The sequence below is a fragment of the Erinaceus europaeus genome, chromosome 1 (assembly GCF_950295315.1).
Source record: "Erinaceus europaeus chromosome 1, mEriEur2.1, whole genome shotgun sequence".
In the NCBI taxonomy this organism is placed as follows: domain Eukaryota; kingdom Metazoa; phylum Chordata; class Mammalia; order Eulipotyphla; family Erinaceidae; genus Erinaceus; species Erinaceus europaeus.
Window position 1 is genome coordinate 84,895,173 of NC_080162.1, and position 17,908 is coordinate 84,913,080.

General features: G+C 54.0%; 2 protein-coding genes across 10 annotated transcripts in view; one reads left to right on the top strand and one right to left on the bottom strand.

Annotated features, from left to right (window-relative positions):
• LPIN3 (lipin 3) overlaps positions 1 to 7,629 on the top strand; it is a 33,379-nt gene extending 25,750 nt beyond the window's left edge. For all 9 annotated transcript variants that reach the window (XM_016187511.2, XM_007521647.3, XM_060190134.1 and 6 more), the window contains 11 exons: positions 75 to 168; positions 262 to 331; positions 2,129 to 2,221; positions 2,303 to 2,346; positions 3,045 to 3,183; positions 4,627 to 4,775; positions 4,934 to 5,020; positions 5,450 to 5,602; positions 5,792 to 5,906; positions 6,003 to 6,106; positions 6,220 to 7,629. In XM_016187511.2, coding sequence (XP_016042997.1) covers positions 75 to 168; positions 262 to 331; positions 2,129 to 2,221; positions 2,303 to 2,346; positions 3,045 to 3,183; positions 4,627 to 4,775; positions 4,934 to 5,020; positions 5,450 to 5,602; positions 5,792 to 5,906; positions 6,003 to 6,106; positions 6,220 to 6,364 — 1,193 coding nt within the window. In that variant the 3' untranslated portion in view covers positions 6,365 to 7,629. The remainder of the gene's footprint in view (positions 1 to 74; positions 169 to 261; positions 332 to 2,128; positions 2,222 to 2,302; positions 2,347 to 3,044; positions 3,184 to 4,626; positions 4,776 to 4,933; positions 5,021 to 5,449; positions 5,603 to 5,791; positions 5,907 to 6,002; positions 6,107 to 6,219) is intronic.
• EMILIN3 (elastin microfibril interfacer 3) lies at positions 7,115 to 13,640 on the bottom strand. The gene is made up of 4 exons (XM_060190170.1): positions 13,250 to 13,640; positions 11,891 to 12,013; positions 10,721 to 10,944; positions 7,115 to 9,938 (listed from the first exon to the last, which is right to left on the bottom strand). Exons 1-4 carry the CDS (start codon positions 13,414 to 13,416, stop codon positions 8,164 to 8,166), a joined length of 2,289 nt encoding a protein of 762 aa, XP_060046153.1. The 5' UTR covers positions 13,417 to 13,640; the 3' UTR covers positions 7,115 to 8,163.
• Positions 13,641 to 17,908: the final 4,268 nt, after the last annotated feature.

The window sequence follows — 17,908 nt, forward strand, 5'->3', positions numbered from 1 at the left end:
TGGTGGTGGCCAGAAGGAGCCGAGGCAGTGAGTTCCATGGGTGTGTAAGTCTCACTCTCTGCCTCTCTGCCCAGAGAAATTCAACCAGCACGCCATCACCTACCAGGACCTTGCTAAGAACCCTGGCCTCTTAGACAACCCAAACCTGGTGGTGAAAGTCAATAAGAAGTGAGTTCCTGGGGCTGGGTGGCCTTGGCCCCAGAGTCTCCCTCCAAGGCCCTACGGCCACTGCAGCCTGTTACCCCTGGTCTGTCTCTCCAGGTATTATAACTGGGCAGTAGCTGCCCCCATGATCCTCTCCCTGCAAGCCTTCCAGAAAAACCTGCCCCAGGTAATGGTTAGAGTACCAGTGGGCCTCCTGGGGAAATTGCATTAACTAGGGATTGGGGAACGCCTTGGCAGAGAAGTGGAGGGTAGATAGAGCTCGGCCTGGGACCAAATGGCTATACAAAACCCACTCTGGGAAGTCCCTGAAGCTTTGCTGCATGGATATCTTCCCCACCCCCTCCCCCAACTTGATTTCCTGATATTCTGGCTTCTATTGGATCTGGACTTGAGGGGATAAGCATGTGACAGAGACATATTTTCAACAGGGAAGTCTGGGTCCCCTGCCTCACCCTGAGGACCCTTGTAGGCTGGGTGCAGGTACTCATCTCCTTGATCAGTATATACTGGTAGTGCAGTATATACACAGGAAGGCAGATCTTCAAAGATTCAGCCAGGTGAGCATGAACAGGAACTGTGAGTGGCAGGAAGGACAAGTCCAGGGTGATTAGAGAGCCAGCAACAGGGAGTTTGCTCAGCAAGTGCCCATGAGGCAGATGATCTGAAGGAGGAGCAGGTCTTCGGCAAGTGCAAATGCTCAAAAGAAACGCTTCTTCAGCCACCCCACCCCACCCCACACACCCTGAATCTCTACCCTGTGTCAGTCTACACCTGCCTTTCTGTGAGCACCTGGGACCCACCCAGGTCTGACCCATTGTTCTCAGTTAGGCTTTCCCAAAGAGTATTACTAACCAGATGTTGACAGCTGGTGCCTCCCGTTGATGACAGACAGGCGAGGTCCCTCCCCTGCTTAGTTCTCTTCACCTTACCAAGACAGACCCACCACTTGAGGCCCCTGGGAGGGAGATTTCATCAGCCTCTTTTCCACTCAGTGGGCACTTGGCCAACCCACCTACAGTCCTCCTCCCGTGTCTGTAGGAAGTTTCCTCCAGGTGGGCCTTGGCATGGGGTCTCTCTAGGGCTATCTAGCACAAATCTAATCAACATATTTCCAGGTCAGAGAGCCTAATGGCAGCATACAGGGAGGGTGTAGCTATAGGATGGGATCACTGGCTTGAGAAGGCTCCCCATGTTGGTCCTGGAGATGAGTACTGGTTATAGACTCTGCTTCCTGCCACCAACTAGTGGTATCATACAAGAGGTACCAGGTCTTGTGAGAAACTCCTGAAACACTGCCTTTATCTATTCTAGTAGGGAGATAGATGTACAATTTGGAGGCCAGTACAAGACTGGGCTAGAGCTAGAGGGTGAGGACTGGATGGGATAAGGAGCAGGAATGGCCCTTGGTCCCCAGGCTTAGCTCCATGAGTCATGACTCAGAAAACCAGGATGGAGGTGAATGTTTCCTTAACACCTAGCTACTGGTGGCACTTTTTTCTAAGCTGGGCTCCATACTTGGCTTATGGGGGCCCATGGGTAAAGTAAGGTGGGTTCTTGTGGCATTGCTTCTTTTTTTTTTTTTCTTTTTGCCTCCAGGGTTATTGCTAGGGCTCAGTACCTGTACCACGAATCCACTGCTCCTGGAGGCTATTTTTCCCCCTTTTGTTTGCCCTTGTTGTTTTATCGTTGCTGTGGTTATTGTAGTTGTTATTGCTGTCATTGTTGGATAGGACAAAGAGAAATGGAGAGAGGAGGGGAGTCAGAGGGGGGAGAGAAAGAATGACATCTGCAGACCTGCTTCACCACTTGTGAAGTAACCCCCCTGTAGGTGGGGAGCCAGACGCTTGAATCGGAATCCTTTCACCAGGATCCTTTCACCAGTCCTTGCGCTTTATGTCATGTGTTCTTACCCTGCTGCACTACCACCCATGCCATTGATTCTTTGGCCTTCATCTGCCCACAGAGCACCGTGGACAAGCTGGAGAAGGAGAAGATGCCCCGGAAGGGTGGACGGTGGTGGTTTTCCTGGCGACGCAGAGATTTCCCTGCTGAGGAGGTGGGTGGTCATGGTCATGGTCATAGGGTAGGGCCAGGACAGGCTGAAGGCAGGTTCACTAGATGGATGTTGTTCCCACAGCGCAGCACCCAGAGGGAGAAGACCACAGCTAGGGAGCAGCTGGGGTGAGTGAATGCCTTCTGGCAGGGGCTCTACAACTGAAGCTGGAACCCAGGGAATACTGGCTTGGAGAGGGGAGAGTGGAGACGGGAAGGGGTGGAGACAATACCCCTCACTTACTCTTTGTTTGTTGCACTTCCCAGTCATGTCTGTACCCTTTTCCCTAAGGATTGTCCCCCATTTTACAGAGGGGAAACTGAGACATAGACAAACACCAGAGGTCTGAGTCAGGAAATGGCAGAGCTGCCCCAGTATCCAGCCTCCTGCTCAGACAAGGATGTGTGTGTGTGTGTGTGTGTGTGTGTGTGTGTGTGTGTGTGTGTGTGTGTTGGGCGGGGGGGGGGTGTTGGTCGTGGGGTGGATGCATGTCTTGTCTGGGCTTTCCAGGTATCTCCAGGGCAGGTCTTGGATGTGAAGAAGAGCCATACAAAGGTTGGAGGCCCCAAGTTTCACTTGGTCCTAGCTCCGCTGACACTTTTCCTGAGTGCAGATCAGCAGTCTGCACTCTGTGTCTGCTACCATCCCCAAAATGGCCCCCATTCAGAGGGGGGTTTTGGTCCTGAGCAGTCTCTGGAGGAGCAGGGACAAATTCAAGCTCCTTAAGGTCCAGACCAATGGGTGAATGTCTGCTGGTCTACCATGAGTGAGGGCCTTCAGGGGGAGTGGGATGGGAGGGGGATGGCTAAGAGCAGAATGCCCACAGAGAGAAGACTGATGTCATGAGCAGTGAAGACGATGCCCTGGACAGCCCTGTGATCCTTGAGGCCTCCTCTCCACCACCCTTACCTCCAGCCTACACTCCTACCTATAAGAAATCCCTCCGCCTCTCCTCTGACCAGATTGTAAGTATGTGCACAGGTGTGTCCTCCATGTGACCCGACTGTAAGGACACGCACATTGTCCCTGTGTGTGTGTTGGGGCTGGTGGCACGGTGAGATGCCTAAATTCTGTCCCAGAGTGAACAGCCTTATAGGGCCACACACTTTTTAAAACAAATTTTTAATTATGTTTATTTATTTATTGGATGGAGACAGCCAGAAATAGAGAGGGAAGAGGGGAAGAGAGAGGAAGAGAGATAGACACTTGCAGCACTGCTTTACCACTTGTGAAGCTTTTCCCCTGCAGGTGGGGACCAGGGGCTCAAACCTGGCTCTTTGCATTGTAACGTGTGCTCAACCAAGTGTACCATCCCCCACTCCCAGGGCCATACATTATTCTTCTCCCTTGGCAGCCTTGCCAGTGGCCTCTGCTTGAATACCTCCTGGGACCCAAACTAACTTCTCACATCCATTTGGATGTTCATTGGAAAGTCCCTCTCTCTACTTATTTATATTGGATAGAGACAGAGAGGAGCTGAGATGGAAGGAGAAAAGATAGTGAGGGGGAAAGAAAGACACCTGCAGCACTGTTTCACTGCTCATGAAGTTTTCCCCGCCCCCCACAGGTAGGGAGTGCGTCCTTGCACATAGTAATGTGTGCTCAACTGGGTGCACCACCACCCAAAAAGCTTTATTGGTTTAAAATATCCTTCCTTCAGTGGGCCAGTTGGCTCTGGGTCAACCCTTGGGAATTGCACAAAAGGAATTAAATGCTGATGACAGCCTCTCAGTCTGAGCTACCCCAGGCTCCCTGAGTCCTCAAGCCCAGTAGCTGGTGGTACATATGATGTCTTCTTCCCGAGTGTAGTTCTGTGGTCAGGGAGGTGCCCAGGTGCTCTGGGCAGCCTGGTACAGGGCAGCTTCCAAGTGTTTCCTTGGGGATTCATACTCATCTCGAGGCCAACCAAAGGCAGAAAGCTTTGCTCACTAACTGACTTGGTAGGTACCCTGGTCCTTCCCTGTGGGCCAAGGACAGGGCTGGGTCTCTTCTTTGGAGGGATGTCAAAGGAACTATCACCCTAGGTAGGAAATTGAATATGAAGATACCACAGGACACTCTTGGTCAAGTGTGACGGAAGCAGTATCAGGCTAGGGCCTGACATGAGACACCAGGCAGAAGTCCTAGACAAGCCTTTGTGAGCTCCATCCCCAGGGTGCCAAGGAAGGAACCCAGTTAGGATGCCCTGCCAGCACTCCCTTACACCCTCCTTGTAGTCCCTCTACACTCACAGAGATCCTTCTGCACATGGCTGTCTCTGACGAGCTCAGGAAGGTTCTTTAGTGAAGAAGAGGATAAGAATGTACAGACTGGAGGGACTGACAGCCACATTCTAAGGGAGTGGGAAGTGGATAGCATTTGGCTGTGATAGGTGACAGTCTTCCACCCCCACCCTTTCCTGACCCCAGCGGCGCCTGAACCTGCAAGAAGGTGCCAATGATGTGGTCTTCAGTGTGACCACCCAGTACCAGGGCACCTGTCGCTGCAAGGCCACCATCTACCTGTGGAAATGGGACGACAAGGTGGTCATCTCGGACATTGATGGCACCATCACCAAGTGAGGCCCTGACAGCCATGGGGAGTGAGGGAGGTATTTGGGGACCTCTGTCTCTCTGTGCTGGCTGTGGGGAGATGAGGCCTTTGCCTGCCTGTAGGCTGTTTCTGGGGTTGAGGGCAGGGGAGGCAGTGTCCAGGAGTGACCTTCCTTGGCTCTAGGTCTGACGCCCTGGGCCACATTCTGCCTCAGTTGGGGAAAGACTGGACACACCAGGGTATCACCAGCCTCTACCACAAAATCCACCTGTAAGTGCCTGGGCTGGGGCAGGGTGCCAGGGAGGGAGTGGTGGAGAATCTTCCCTGGATCTGCCCTGGATCAGCTTGGGGTCCAGTAGAGCCTAAAAGGGAAGGAGCTGGGGTTGGGGACTGCTGAGACCTATTATCACTGGCTGTGCTATGACAGACTTCCTGGCCTTCATGCTGTAGGGGAAGCTGCAGATATATGTGAGCTGTATCTGGCCTGGCTGTCTTTCCCAAGTCCTGTGCTCCACCCCCCCTTTTCTTTTCCTTAAAAAAATTTTTTTCCCCAAAATATTCTGCATTTGAAGGCCAGCACTCCAGAAATGGGCTGAGATGGCCAAAATTCAGAGAATGGGAGGGAGTGGGGAGTGGGCTGGTGGTGGCTTATTTCTTAATCTCTGGGGGCACCACAGCACCTCTGTCCCCCACTCTCAGAAATGGTTACAAGTTCCTGTACTGCTCAGCAAGGGCCATTGGCATGGCTGATCTCACCAAAGGGTACCTGCGCTGGGTGAGCGAGCGGGGCTGTGGCCTCCCCAAGGGTCCCATCCTGCTGTCTCCCAGCAGCCTCTTCTCCGCACTCCACAGGTAATTGCCCCGTCCAGCGTGAGCCCATGCCCCTCTCCCTGGAGGAGCATCAGGCCCACTGCCCGTCTAGACCTCGCTCAGGTGTCAGTTGGGAACTGGGAGAGACCCCCGGTCACCTGACCCTGTTGTCCTCTGATCACTTCCCCTCTTCTGACCCCTCCTTCCTGTGCTTGGCCTGGCTGACCGCAGGGAGGTGATTGAGAAGAAGCCTGAGGTGTTCAAGATCGCCTGCCTGAGTGATATCCAGCGGCTGTTTCTGCCCCACAAACAGCCCTTCTATGCTGCTTTTGGGAACAGGCCTAACGTGAGTGTCCCCTCCTGGTGTACTGAGCCACTTCCTCCCCTCCACCCCCACCTCCCAGCAGCCTCCTGTTTAATGGACTCTCCTTGTTCTCCACAGGATGTTACTGCCTACCGGCAGGTGGGCCTACCAGAGTCTCGCATCTTCACAGTCAACCCTCGGGGAGAGCTCATCCAGGAGCTCATAAAGAATCACAAATCCACGTGAGGGCACATTCTGCCCTGGGTGCCACCAGAGACCCTGTGTTACCTGCTGTGATGGAGGGCATGGCCTGGCAGAAGCTCAGACTCTCAGGCCAGCTCTGTTCTCTCTGCAGGTACGAGCGTCTCAGTGAGGTGGTGGAGCTACTCTTCCCGCCGGTAACTCGTGGGCCCAGCACAGACCTTGTTGACCCAGAGTACAGCAACTTCTGCTACTGGCGGGAGCCGCTGGCCACGGTGGACCTGGACGCCCTGGCCTGAAACCTGCCCTGCTTGTCTGGTCCTCCCAGAACTGGCTGCAGGTTCCAGGGCACAGGGGCTGGAACTTAGTTATAAACCCCCAAAGGGGAAGAGGGAGCTTTGGTTTGGTTGACAGCCCTCTTCCCTGTTCTGCCCACAGCTGCTGCCAGCTGAGCTGTGGCAGGCAGGGATGTGCCCTGGTTCTGTCCCCATCGCTCCGGTGACAGCTTCTAGTAGGACAGACAGATGAGAGACTCCACTAAGACTCAAGGCCTGGATACACAGCAAAGGGTTGGAGCAGCATCTGAGAACACAAGCCCCCCAAAGCCCCCTCCCCAGTCCTCTGAAACTAGACCCTAGCTAATTGCCCTTAACTCTTGACACAAACATCACTGTAAGAGATAGCTGGTGGCCCTGGACCTCAGCAAAAGACGCATGTCCCAACCCAAGTTGCTCCAGCACCTCTGGGGGAAGGACTAATATAGAAGGGGGTTCCAGGTCCTTTCAGTGTAAGGACTGAGGGAGAGGGGTTCCCACTCTGCACTCAGATGCTATGTGCTCCCTCGGAGCCTCCATTTGGACAGAGCCATAAATCCTGGCATGAAGTGTGTGTGTGTGGGGGGGGTCTGCCTGCCTCCCCCCCCCCACCTGTCAATTTCATGTCCACATAGTGGCTGAGTGAGCTCTTGCCCGAGGAACTGTGGGGAGCTGGCTGAGCCCCTCCACAGCCTTCCCTCCTGTTCACAATTATGGTAAAGAAGTTACCTGTAGGTCAGTTAAAAGCTTTAATCCAGGCCTTCCCTCCCCAACAGCACCACAACTGAGGGCAGAATCTCAAATGTTGAGAAAACCAGAAGGTGGGGCTACAGAGACTGGCAAACCAGCACAGGAGGGAAACTGCAGCCAGGAATCTCAGCGCAGGAGGGTCTAGAAAGACATGGCCAAATGAACAACTGTCACTTGTTGGTCTTGTACCAGAGCTTCTCATCACTGGGTGACCCCCCCCCCCCCAAGGCAGGGCTGGGGTTTCACAGAGGTATTGGCAACAAGGCCTGAGTCCCTCCCACTCCAGCTGCAGCCTCCTTTATATAAGCCGCTCTCTGAACAGAGGCCCTAGTCTGGGGGGGTGGGGAAGAGGGTTCTCAGAATGGGAATGAGGAGTGCAGGGGAACCAGTGTCCTGAAACCCAAGGAGCTTGGATCCACTCCTCCCCTCAGAGATTATATAGCTGCCTAAAAGCCCTCACCTTGGGAGAGGATCAAAAATAAAGCAAATGGTCAACTGAGTCTTTGTGTTTCTGCTTGGAGCAGTGGGGACCTCTGGCCCTTGGTTTCATAAACCACATTTGTGAAGCTGCCAGGTGCCAAGACAGTGGCCAGTGGGAACCATTTTCCTGCAGAAACCAGCCCCAGACAGCTGGGGAGAGAAGCCAAAGGGACAGGGGAACCAGAAGCCCCACAGGCTGGGGACAGGGCACATTGTCTGGGGCACAGGGAGGTGTGGACAGGTCACCACCTCTGGGCCTGCAGGTTTTTCTAAGGTGCCAGGTCAGCTGAGCTGCAAGATCTCAGGTCTGTCCTGGCCCTCAGGCATGACACCTTTGCCTGGACCACTGTCCTCAACTGTTACGCTGCCACAACACTCAGTGAGGAGCTTGGTGGCTGGGATCGTCACACAGGGCTAATGCAAGACGACTCCTTCAGTAGCCCTTGAGGCACTGACCTGGGGAGACTGGGAAGCACAGTCCAGGCTCTGGGGTAATGTCCCCAGGGTTGGTGAAGTCCGGGGGGAGGGGGCAGGTTGGGTCCAGCCTGGCTCACCTAGTTGGCTTGCCCTGGCCACGCCTGCTCAGCCAGCTGGGCCCGGCAGTGCAGCAGGTCATCCTGGAGGCGGGCAATGTCCTGTGCATGCTGAGTGAGCGTGCGGTTCAGCTGGTGCATGTGGCCCCACAGGCCTTCTCCAAGCCTGTCAGTGGGCAAGCTGTCCAGGCTGGCAGTCAGCAGCCCTAGCCTCCCACACACACCCTCCACCTGTGCCACCCTCTGGTCAAAGTGGTTCACTGTGTGCTGGAGCTCCTGGGCTGTGTCCTGGCAGCGGCTAAGCCCTCCGGCCACATCGGCCACACCAGCCTTGAGCTGCTCCAGCTCCCCCCGCAGGCTCAACACCTGCCGTTGGCCAGCTCGGAGCCTTGAGCCTTGGCTGCTGACCTGCTCCTGGATGGCGTGAACCTCAGCCTCCACCTTGCGCTCTCGCTCGTCCAGAGATGTGTTGGCAGCCAAGAAGGCATCAGAGTACTGGCTGACGGAGTCACTGAGGCCCGTGAGGGACTTGCTCACAGAGTTCAAGTTGACCTTGAGCAGGGTGATTTCGCCTTGCAGCGAGCGGCCTGTCGCTTCTGCCAGCTGCCCCTGGACCTCAGCCATGGTGCTATTGAGCTGCCGGAGCAGGGCTGCGTGGCTGGCCACCTGGCGCAGGAGGGCCTCACTCCGGCTCTGCCAGGCTTTCATTTCTGTCACGAGGTTGTCCAGGACGGCTGCGGTGGTGCTGGGCATGCATGAGGTCTCCAGTGAAACCAGCCGTTGTTCCAGCACTGCCAGCTCTGTCTGCACTGGGGGCCGGGCAGCCCTACCTAGCGGAACACTATCACGCTGCAGCTCCCCAGCCAGTGTCACCAGGCGCTCCTCCAGGCCCTGCACACGCTCCTCCAGCACTGCCCTGAAGCGGCCCACATCCCACCTGCCTTCTTCCGCATCCAGACAGCAGCCTTTAGTTCCACCTGCTGTCCCATTGAGGGCCTCTATGCCCTCAAGCAACCCGTTTACAGTCCCCTCTAGTGTGGCAGCTGAGAGTCCTGTGAGCTCGTCCCCGCCGTGGGAAGCCCTCTGCCCCTCAGCGACGGCCTGCAGGTGCCTCTCCAGGTTGTCCACTCGGGCCCGGATCAAGCCCAGCTGGCCACAGCAGCTGGCCCCACCAGCAACGCTCAGGCCCTGCAGCCGGGTCCCCAGCTGGGAGAGCTCCCGGCGCAGGGCCAGCTCCCGGCCATCCAGGCTCTGGTGCAGCCTCCGGCTAGCCGCCCGGCCCTCCTCACACCGCTGCCTCACCTCCTGTACCCGCAGGTCACACACGCTCTGAACACCTTGCAGCTTCTGCTCAAAACCGTCCAGCAGGCTCCCCCAGAGCCGGTGCAGTCTTTGGTCCACATATTCATCCAGCAGCGTCAGGGAAGTAAGTGGGGACGGGGGGGCCTGCCGCAGCTGCTGCAGGTGGGCCTCGTGGTCAAGAGCCAAGCTGTGCACCTCATCCAAGAGCTGTGCTTTGGTCCGGAGTGTGTTGCTCACCTCTGTCACCTTGCTCAAAAGCTCATTCAGGGGAGGTGTGAGTGGCCTTTCTGCTCTGTCTGCTGGATTCACAAACCCCTCGGGGATGACCCCAAAGCTCACAGGGGCAGCAGGAGGCCTGGGGCCACCAGTAATCCTACTGGAGTCCCTATGGCTGGCCACCAAGCCACTGAGGACACTATATGCTTGTGCCAGGCGCCGAACATCACCCTCCAGACGTTCCAGACGTTCGCCAAACAGCCCTGGGCCTTTCCTCCCTGGAAAGAAGAGAAGAAACTCAAAGGGACTTCAGGGTCCTGACTCTCTCATGCTGTCACACCACCTGAAAGACTATGTCCTTCTATTTCTTCTTAATCTCCACCAGGGTTATCGCTGGGACTCTGAGCCAGCACTGTGAATCCACTGCTCCTGGTGGCCTTTTTTTTCTTTATTTTTACCTTTCTATTTTGTTTGATAGGATAGAGAGAAATTAGACAGGGAGATAGAAATATATGTAGAGAGAGAAGAGGAGACACCTCTAGACCTTCACCACTCGTGAAACATCACTCCTACAGGTGAGGAACGGAGACTGGAAGCCGGGTCACTGCTCGACCTGAGACTTTCTGTTCTTTTTTTTTTTAATATTTATTTTTTAAATATTTATTTATTCCCTTTTGTTGCCCTTTTTTATTGTTGTAGTTATTATTGTTGTTGTTGATATCGTCGTTGTTGGATAGGACAGAGAGAAATGGAGAGAGTGGGGGAAGACAGAGAGGGGGAGAAAGATAGGCACCTGCAGACCTGCTTCATTGCCTGTAAAGCGACTCCCCTGCAGGTGGGGAGCTGGGGACTTGAGCAGAGACCTTCTGTTCTAAGCCTACCTTTTCTCTCAGCTTTGGAAGGGGACTCCAAGGATGGACCCTCACACCCAGCATGAGCTAAATCCCCCTTCCAAACCCCTATGGGTGGGCATTCAGCCAGCCGGGGTCAGTCCCATCCCCACGTCTCCCCCAAAAGTTAAGATGACATTGGTAGGGTCTCCATAGTAGGGCAGACTCACCATGATGGCTGGGGACCATTCCGCCAGAAGGAGGGGGCCTAGGACCTGGGTCCAGCTGACCTGAGGGAATCTGGGGTTCAGAATCCAGTTGGGGTAGGGTAGCCCCGTGGTCCGTGAGGTGCTCAGGACAGCCTTCTCCAGTAATGCCGGGGCAACAACGCCAGGCGAGGTCTGTCACTGTCTTGTAGCCAACCTTGTACTTGGGCCTGAGCACTGTGCGGTACCTGGACCGGAGTGGGGGAGAGGGTGGGACCCTGTATCTGTGGGCCAAGACCCTTAATGCCCAGCAGGTGACCTTCCCCCTTGGTGGGTATCCAGGATCACTCTCAAGATGTCTGCATGAGGTCTGGAAGTCTCCCCACCTCCACACTGCCCCCAGGGGTTTGCCTTTTTTTTTTTTTTTTTTGTGAATAAGGTGACAGGGCAGTGGGTGTGGTGGTGTGGTGGAAGGCATAGAGGTGCAGGCAGAAGCCCCAACCATCCAGTCTGGGGAGACAACAAGCAAGGATTTAGCCTCCAACACTCTTCAGCCCATCTGGATGCCTCCTCTGGCTCATTCTTTCATCAAAAATTCCACTCTGATGGGGTCACCCTTTCAGCTGTGTACCCATTCACCCAGTGACACAATGGGCTGAACAGGTTTGTTTCCAGACATGTATGTGAACCTCTCCAAGTACAGACCTGTGCATCACACCTATGTGCAATACCACAGCCCCCTGCACCCCCCCCACAGAGAACCCACATCTTATCTGATCTGAGCCCCAGAAATCTGGTCCCCATGCCTTTACCCTTAGTCTGCCTTCTCCATTAGTTAGAGGAGTCCTCCCTGGGTCTGCCTAGGGCTGCCTTTTCCATCAGCCGCTGCCCCTGTGGCCCTCTCCTCTCTCCTCTCTGTTTCCAGCCCCTCAGCTTTGTTTCTGCTGTTCTTCCCTTGATTCGTGCCATGTCTTCCCTACGAGCCCTCTGCTGGGTCCTCTTGTCTCTCCTGGGTTCTAAACTGAGCCTGCCTATCTCCTCTCTGCTTTCCTTCATCTGACCTGTGTGGGCACTGAGACAGATTCTTTGGAGCCCAACAAGTTATAACCCCGACTTGGCTGCTGCTGCGAGCTGAAGGCAGGTCTGAGGTTCATGTCCAGGGGTTCTGAGAGGGTGGTTCTGGAGTGCACTCACATGACTGTCCCAGGACACTTGGGCCCCCATCCACACTGCCGGTATTCAGCCTTTATGTAGCTTTCCGCTCCCTCCTGCAGGATGCAGGTCACGTTCCTGTGCACCACGTAGGCGCAGAGGGCCCTGCAAGGGAGAATGGCATGCTTGGAATAGCTGGCCTGGGCCAGGCCCATGGAGGTTCCTATTCCCTCCTCCCCTATCTGTGGGCCCCAGCAAGGGACCGAGCTTCCATTTTCATCTGCTCCTTCTTGGTCCTGGCAGCCAGAGGCTTCTGTCCTGGGGGCCAGCTCCACTGTTAAGTCTCTGATTCCAGCCTTCTCTGTGCGGTAGTTACTAGGCTTAAGCACTGGACTGACCCAGGAGCCTGGCAAGGCAGCCCTGGTTGTGATCTGACTTCTGCCCTTCAGGCCTGAAGAAGACATCACCCTGTATTCCCCACCTTCTTCCATCTCTTCACTGGCTCTCAGTTCCATATCTTGGCATTTGAGGCTTCTGAGATGCCAACCTAGTGTCTGTGTGTCTTTGCCACCACACTTCTCCCTACTTTGAGCACTGGGGAAATGCATTCCACCTTGTGGTGTTGTGACCTCTATTTTGCTTAGAGTTCCTCACCATTCAGGCCACTTCTGGCACTACCTCCTCCAGGAAACCTGCTCTCAAGTGCCCAGATCCACTGATTGTCTGCTATGGGGATGGACACTGGCCTCCAAAGACCTCTCAAATTCAGCCACAGCTCAAATTCACATAGCACGCCAAGCACAAGGTCTGACTCACCCAACTGCGGCCACTTTGCAAACCACTTGGGCAGTGGGCTAAAGACTAGAAGCCGAGGCAAAGGAGGGCCAGCAACCTCCCTTCCAGACCACGTGGGCCCCCTGAGATCTGCTGTTGGGCTCCGGGGCCAGCAAAAAGATGGAATTGGGAGGTCTCCCTCCAACTCTGTGGCCCAGTCACAACTGGGGCTCCCAACCGGCTGCTGGGGCCAGGTGGTGCACGGGGTGCAAGGCTGCATCAACTCCTACCCGGCGGGGCAGGGGGCGGCGGGAAGCCCCACGCACTCACCCCCAGACCCCCCACACCTGGTCGGCTGCGTCCAGAGTCTGCATTCGGCACAGCTGGAAAATGTTACTTGGCTGGAAAGGTTTTCCGCGGGCACTGCCAGGAGCCCAGCCGCCGCGCCAGGGGCCCCTCGATTTATTTTTCTCCTGCAGCCCCGCAGCCTCCCGGAGGCCAAGGAGCTCGGCCGGCCGGGACACCGCCCCCTCCGCCCGGCTCGGCGCCCCGGCGCCTCGACGCCCCCGCGGCGGGCAGGTGGGCGCCGCGCACGGCCCGGCCTCCCGCCCCGCTTCCCGCGCTTACTTGTGCGGCCCCGGGCGCAGGCGAGGGCGCCATCCCGTCGTGTAGAGGCTGAGGCGGGGGGCTGCGGGCGGCGCGGGCCGCGCGAGCAGCGGAGAGCCCTTGGCCTGCGTCCCCGAGAGCAGCGCGGCGACGGCGCACAGCCAGAATTGCAGGCGACAGGGGCGCATGGCGACGCGGCGTCCGCACCTGGGCCCGCGGGGCCGCCGCCAGGTCCCGCCGCTCCCGCCCGGCCCGCTGCCCGCTGCCCGCTGCCCGCTGCCCGCTGCCCGCCGCCTGGCTGCGCAGCGGCCGCGTCCCGCCGAGTGGCCGGCGCGCGCGCTCAGGGCCGCCGCGGGGAGACGGGGGGCGGGCTCTGGCGGATTAGCATAAACTTGGGGCCGCGCCGCGCCGCCCCACCACCCCTCTCCGCCAGCCCCCCGCCCCAGCTCCGCGCCGCCCCGGGAGGCCCCACTCGCACCAACCTCCTCAGTCTCCCGCGCGCGCTGGGCGGTGGAGGGCGGGGGGAGGGTGCAGCCAGACCTCGGGGCTCACCGGGGCGCAGGGCTACCCCCGGGAGCTGCCTACCCGCTGGACGCCCAGCTGTGGGTGCTCAGAGACCACCGTCCAAGGCTCCGAAGTGGAGGTGACCATGTTTGGGGGCGCGCCTCTTTGGAATAGACCCCTGAGCGACCCTGTTGGTCCCTTCTGCTTCCTCCCTGTGGTCACTGTGCAGAGGACCACCCAGCTGAGCATCGCAACCCCTGATTGCCTACTAACTCCTTGTAGTCCACAATCCGGTCGGTCGGAGGCTACTCTGTTCTTCTGGTTTCCCAGCAGGACCGCACTCAGCCCCAAACAGTCATCACCTCACAGGCCCAAGCAGAGTTCTATATGGGCAGCTGCCAAGAATATGACACAGAATGCCAAACACTGTCACACCAGCTTTCACATAAATGGAAAGGTTTCCTTGTTGTTTCTGTTATGCTTTACTGCGATTTGAACCCAGAGCCTTGTGTATACCCTATATAGCTTAGTGGTCTACCAGGCATTATTTATTTATCTATTTTTGAGCGAGACAGACAACACTGCTTCATTATCCATAAAACTCCACAGTACTGTAACTCAGAGCCTTGGGCAGAGCAAGGTGTATGCTCAACCTGATGATCTATCTTTCCAACCAGAGAAAGGTTTTCTATTTACATGTGAACCCTGACTCAAAGCAAATCTATGCCCTTGTCCCTTTGTTTCAGAAGACATTTAAATAGGTAGAAACGGGCAAGAAACTTATTTATTTAGGAAAGAGACAGAAAGGAGATGTATCAGAGACAGAGAAGAGAGAGAGAGGGAGAGAGATCTGCATCACTGTTTCACCGATTGTGAAGTCTCCCCATGGAGGTGGGGACTAAGGGCTTGAACTGGGGTGCTTGTGTACTGTAGCATATGCATTCAACCAGATGTGCCACCACCTTGCCCTCCGGCTAGAGACTTCATTTCTCTCCCTCCCTCCCTCCCTCCCTCCCTCTCTCCCTCTTCCTCTCCTTCAGTGAAGTTCAAGGCACAAAGGAATGGGTTTGGGAGCTACTTCAGTTCAGTTTCTACTCTTGCCCTCCCCACCACCTCCTTTTTTTTTTTTTTCCAAAACAATTGTAGCACATTTACAACTTCTGCAAGGCAAGACACAGTGTAAAGGAGTTATTGTTTTCTTCTAACCCATCTTATATATGTTGGTAGCCTTGTCCATTTAGTGCCATGTCAGGTAGACCTGTCCCTTTAAGGCCATGGTTTTCTTAAGGAGTCTCTGCTTCTCTTCATGGAACTAAAGCTCTTAGCTAGCAGAAACACAGCACTAGCTCATTATTGCCTGCTCAAAGGAAATCTTTCTTGGAGGGTGCTGTTAAATTGGGCTTCCTCGCTATTTCCCTTATGAAACTAACTTGCAGTGCAAGACTCCATCCATTACACTCATCTTCATTCAACATCATCGTGATGACATTCTAACCTGGAAAAAGTTTGTTGAGGCTTGATTCTGTCACCCAGCAGAGTAGTGCTTTTTCCTGGCTTTGTTTTCATTCACAGTTTTACCTACCTACCTTTTTCCCACCCTTCCTCCCTTTCTTATTCTTCTCTCTTTGCCACCAGGGTTATTGTGTCTGCATGATGACTCCACCACTCTTTTTTATTTTATTTTTTTATTTATTTGTTATTGGATATAGACAGAGGGGAAAATAGAGAGGAAGAGAAACAGAGAGACACCTGCAGACCTGCTTCACTGCCTGTGAAGTGACTCCCCTGCAGGTGGGGAGCTGGGGGCTTGAGCCGGGATCTTAACTGGCCCTTGTGCCTTGTGCCACATGCGCTTAACCCGCTGCGCTACCACCTGACTCCCGACTCCATCACTCTTAACAGCCATTTTTGCCTTCTTGCTTTTTTCTGATAGAGATAGAACAAATTAGGGACAGAGTGAGAAAAAGAGAAAGACATCTGCAGCACTGCTCTACCACTCATGAACCTTTATACCCTGCAGGTGGGAACTGGGGAGGTCTTGAACCCAGTCTTTTAAATTTTTTTTAAATTTTTAGTGATTTACAAGATTTTAAGTTTATAGGGATATAATTCCACACCGTTCTGACCAGGGTGTAATTAATTCCATACTACTCTGACCACTAAAGTTCTGTGCCCCCACCCAATGGTAACCACCATAGTTCTTCCAAGATCATAGTTATGGATTGACTATATACATATATATTCAAGTTCATGTGTTTCAATTTTCTATAGTCCACTTGAGTGACATCATCCCATAATCAATCCCCCCACCCAGGATTATGACTGGGGTTTGTTGCCTGCACTAATAATCTACTGCTCCTTTGGTGTATTGCACCAAAGTAAATGACTCTAGGGTGGGTGGGTGGAAGGTAGTTCAGGTCCTGGAACAGGATGACAGAGGACCTAGTGGGGGCTGTATTGTGGTATGGAAAAATGAGAAATTTTATGCATGTACAAACTATTGTATTTACTGTCGACTGTAAAACACTAATCCCCCAATAAGGAAATAAATATAAAAAAAGAATCCACTGCTCCTGGTGGCCTTTTTTTCCCCATTGTTGTTGTTGTTGCTGCTGCTATTGTAGCTGTTGTTGGATAGGACATAGAGAAATTTAGAGGGGAGGGGAAAACAGAGAGAAACAGATACCTGCAGACACACTTCACCGCTTGTGAAGTGACACCCCCCCCCCCCGCAAGTGGGGAGCCAGGGGCTTGAACCGGGATCTTTGTGTGGGTTCCTATACTTCAAAGTATGTGTACTTAACCTGGTGCACTAGTGCCCAGCCCCCTATAATTGTCCTTTCTTTTTTACTGTTACCTCTCAGATAAGCAAAATAATGCCTGATTTCCTCAGGTGTTCTCCAGAATCTCTTCCCTCTCAGTGATGGTACAAAAACAAAAGTTCCTTATTACAAAAGTTCCATGTCCTAGTGGTTCCGGGGTTCAGAACCCTCTGGTCATCTTCCCCTAATATTTGCCCCTCTCGGAGTATGGACCAAAATTCTTTTTGAGATACAGAAGGAAGGAATTCTAGCTTCTGTAACTGCTTCTCTGCTAGACAAGGGCATTGGCTGGTTTCCATACTCCCAGCCTGTCTCTATCTTTCCCTTGTAAGGTAGGGCTCCGGAGAGGTGAGTTGAACCCTGTCTTTGCACATAGTAGCATGTGCCTTCCACTGGTGCACTACTGCCCTGCTCCTACTTTAATTCTTTGGAGAGATTTAAAAAATTTTTTTTATCATTCTTGCTTGGGGCTTCATCACTGTGGGCTGGGCTGATTTTTTCATATAGGGAGAAAGAGAGGGAGAAAGAGAGAGGGAGAGAAGCAGGGTGGTGGGAAATAGCATAGCACTGAAGCTTCCACCAATACAGTGGGGGCCAGATAAATGTGAGTTTCATATGAGATTCATGATTGAGAGAAAGGGTGAGAAATAGCGAAGTCAGCACCACTATAGTACCTGTAGCACTGGGGATGAACCAAGAGCCTCAGGCATGTAAGTCCTGTGCTCTACCAGCTGAGATATTCCTCCACTGCTCCACATTCTGTGTTTCACCCTAGAAATTTAAAGGTGAGCTAAAACTCTGAGACATACCTGGAAAGAATACCTTCCAATATGACTTTAAGATACATATCCCAACTCTGACTAAGACCAGAAGATATCTAGGGTGTGGGTTGGGAGCAAATCTGAACCTCACCTCTATATACCTGTTCTCTCTCAACTGCAGTGGCTTGTGGATGGTGGGAAGGGGAGAAACACTTAACCTAGGGAGTCGGGCGGTAGCGCAGCAGGTTAAACACATGTGGCTAAAGTGCAAGGACCCCAGTTTGAGCTCCCGGCTCCCCACCTGCAAGGGAGTCGCTTCACAAGTTGTGAAGCAGGTGTCTCTCTTTCTCTCTCCCCCTCTGTCTTCCCCTCCTCTCTCCACTTCTCTCTGTCCTATCCAACAACAATGACATCAGTAACAACAACAACAATAACTACAACAATAAAACAACAAGGGCAACAAAAGGAAATAAATAAATAAAGGTTAAAAAATATTTTTAAAAGAACATGTCGCCTGAGTCTGACAACTGTTTTCCCTCTTGGACTTCAAATTGAAACAGAGGAGTTAAAGGATTCTTCCAGGTGGAGGGTGT

Coding starts and splice junctions, on each gene's coding strand:
- EMILIN3 (XM_060190170.1), bottom strand. CDS start 13,416: ATGCGCCCCTGTCGCCTGCAATTCTGGCTGTGCGCCGTCGCCGCGCTG. Junction 12,014..13,249: donor CTGCGCCCGGGGCCGCACAA/GTAAGCGCGGGA, acceptor TCTCCCTTGCAG/GGCCCTCTGCGCCTACGTGG. Junction 10,945..11,890: donor AAGTGTCCTGGGACAGTCAT/GTGAGTGCACTC, acceptor ACTCCGGTCCAG/GTACCGCACAGTGCTCAGGC.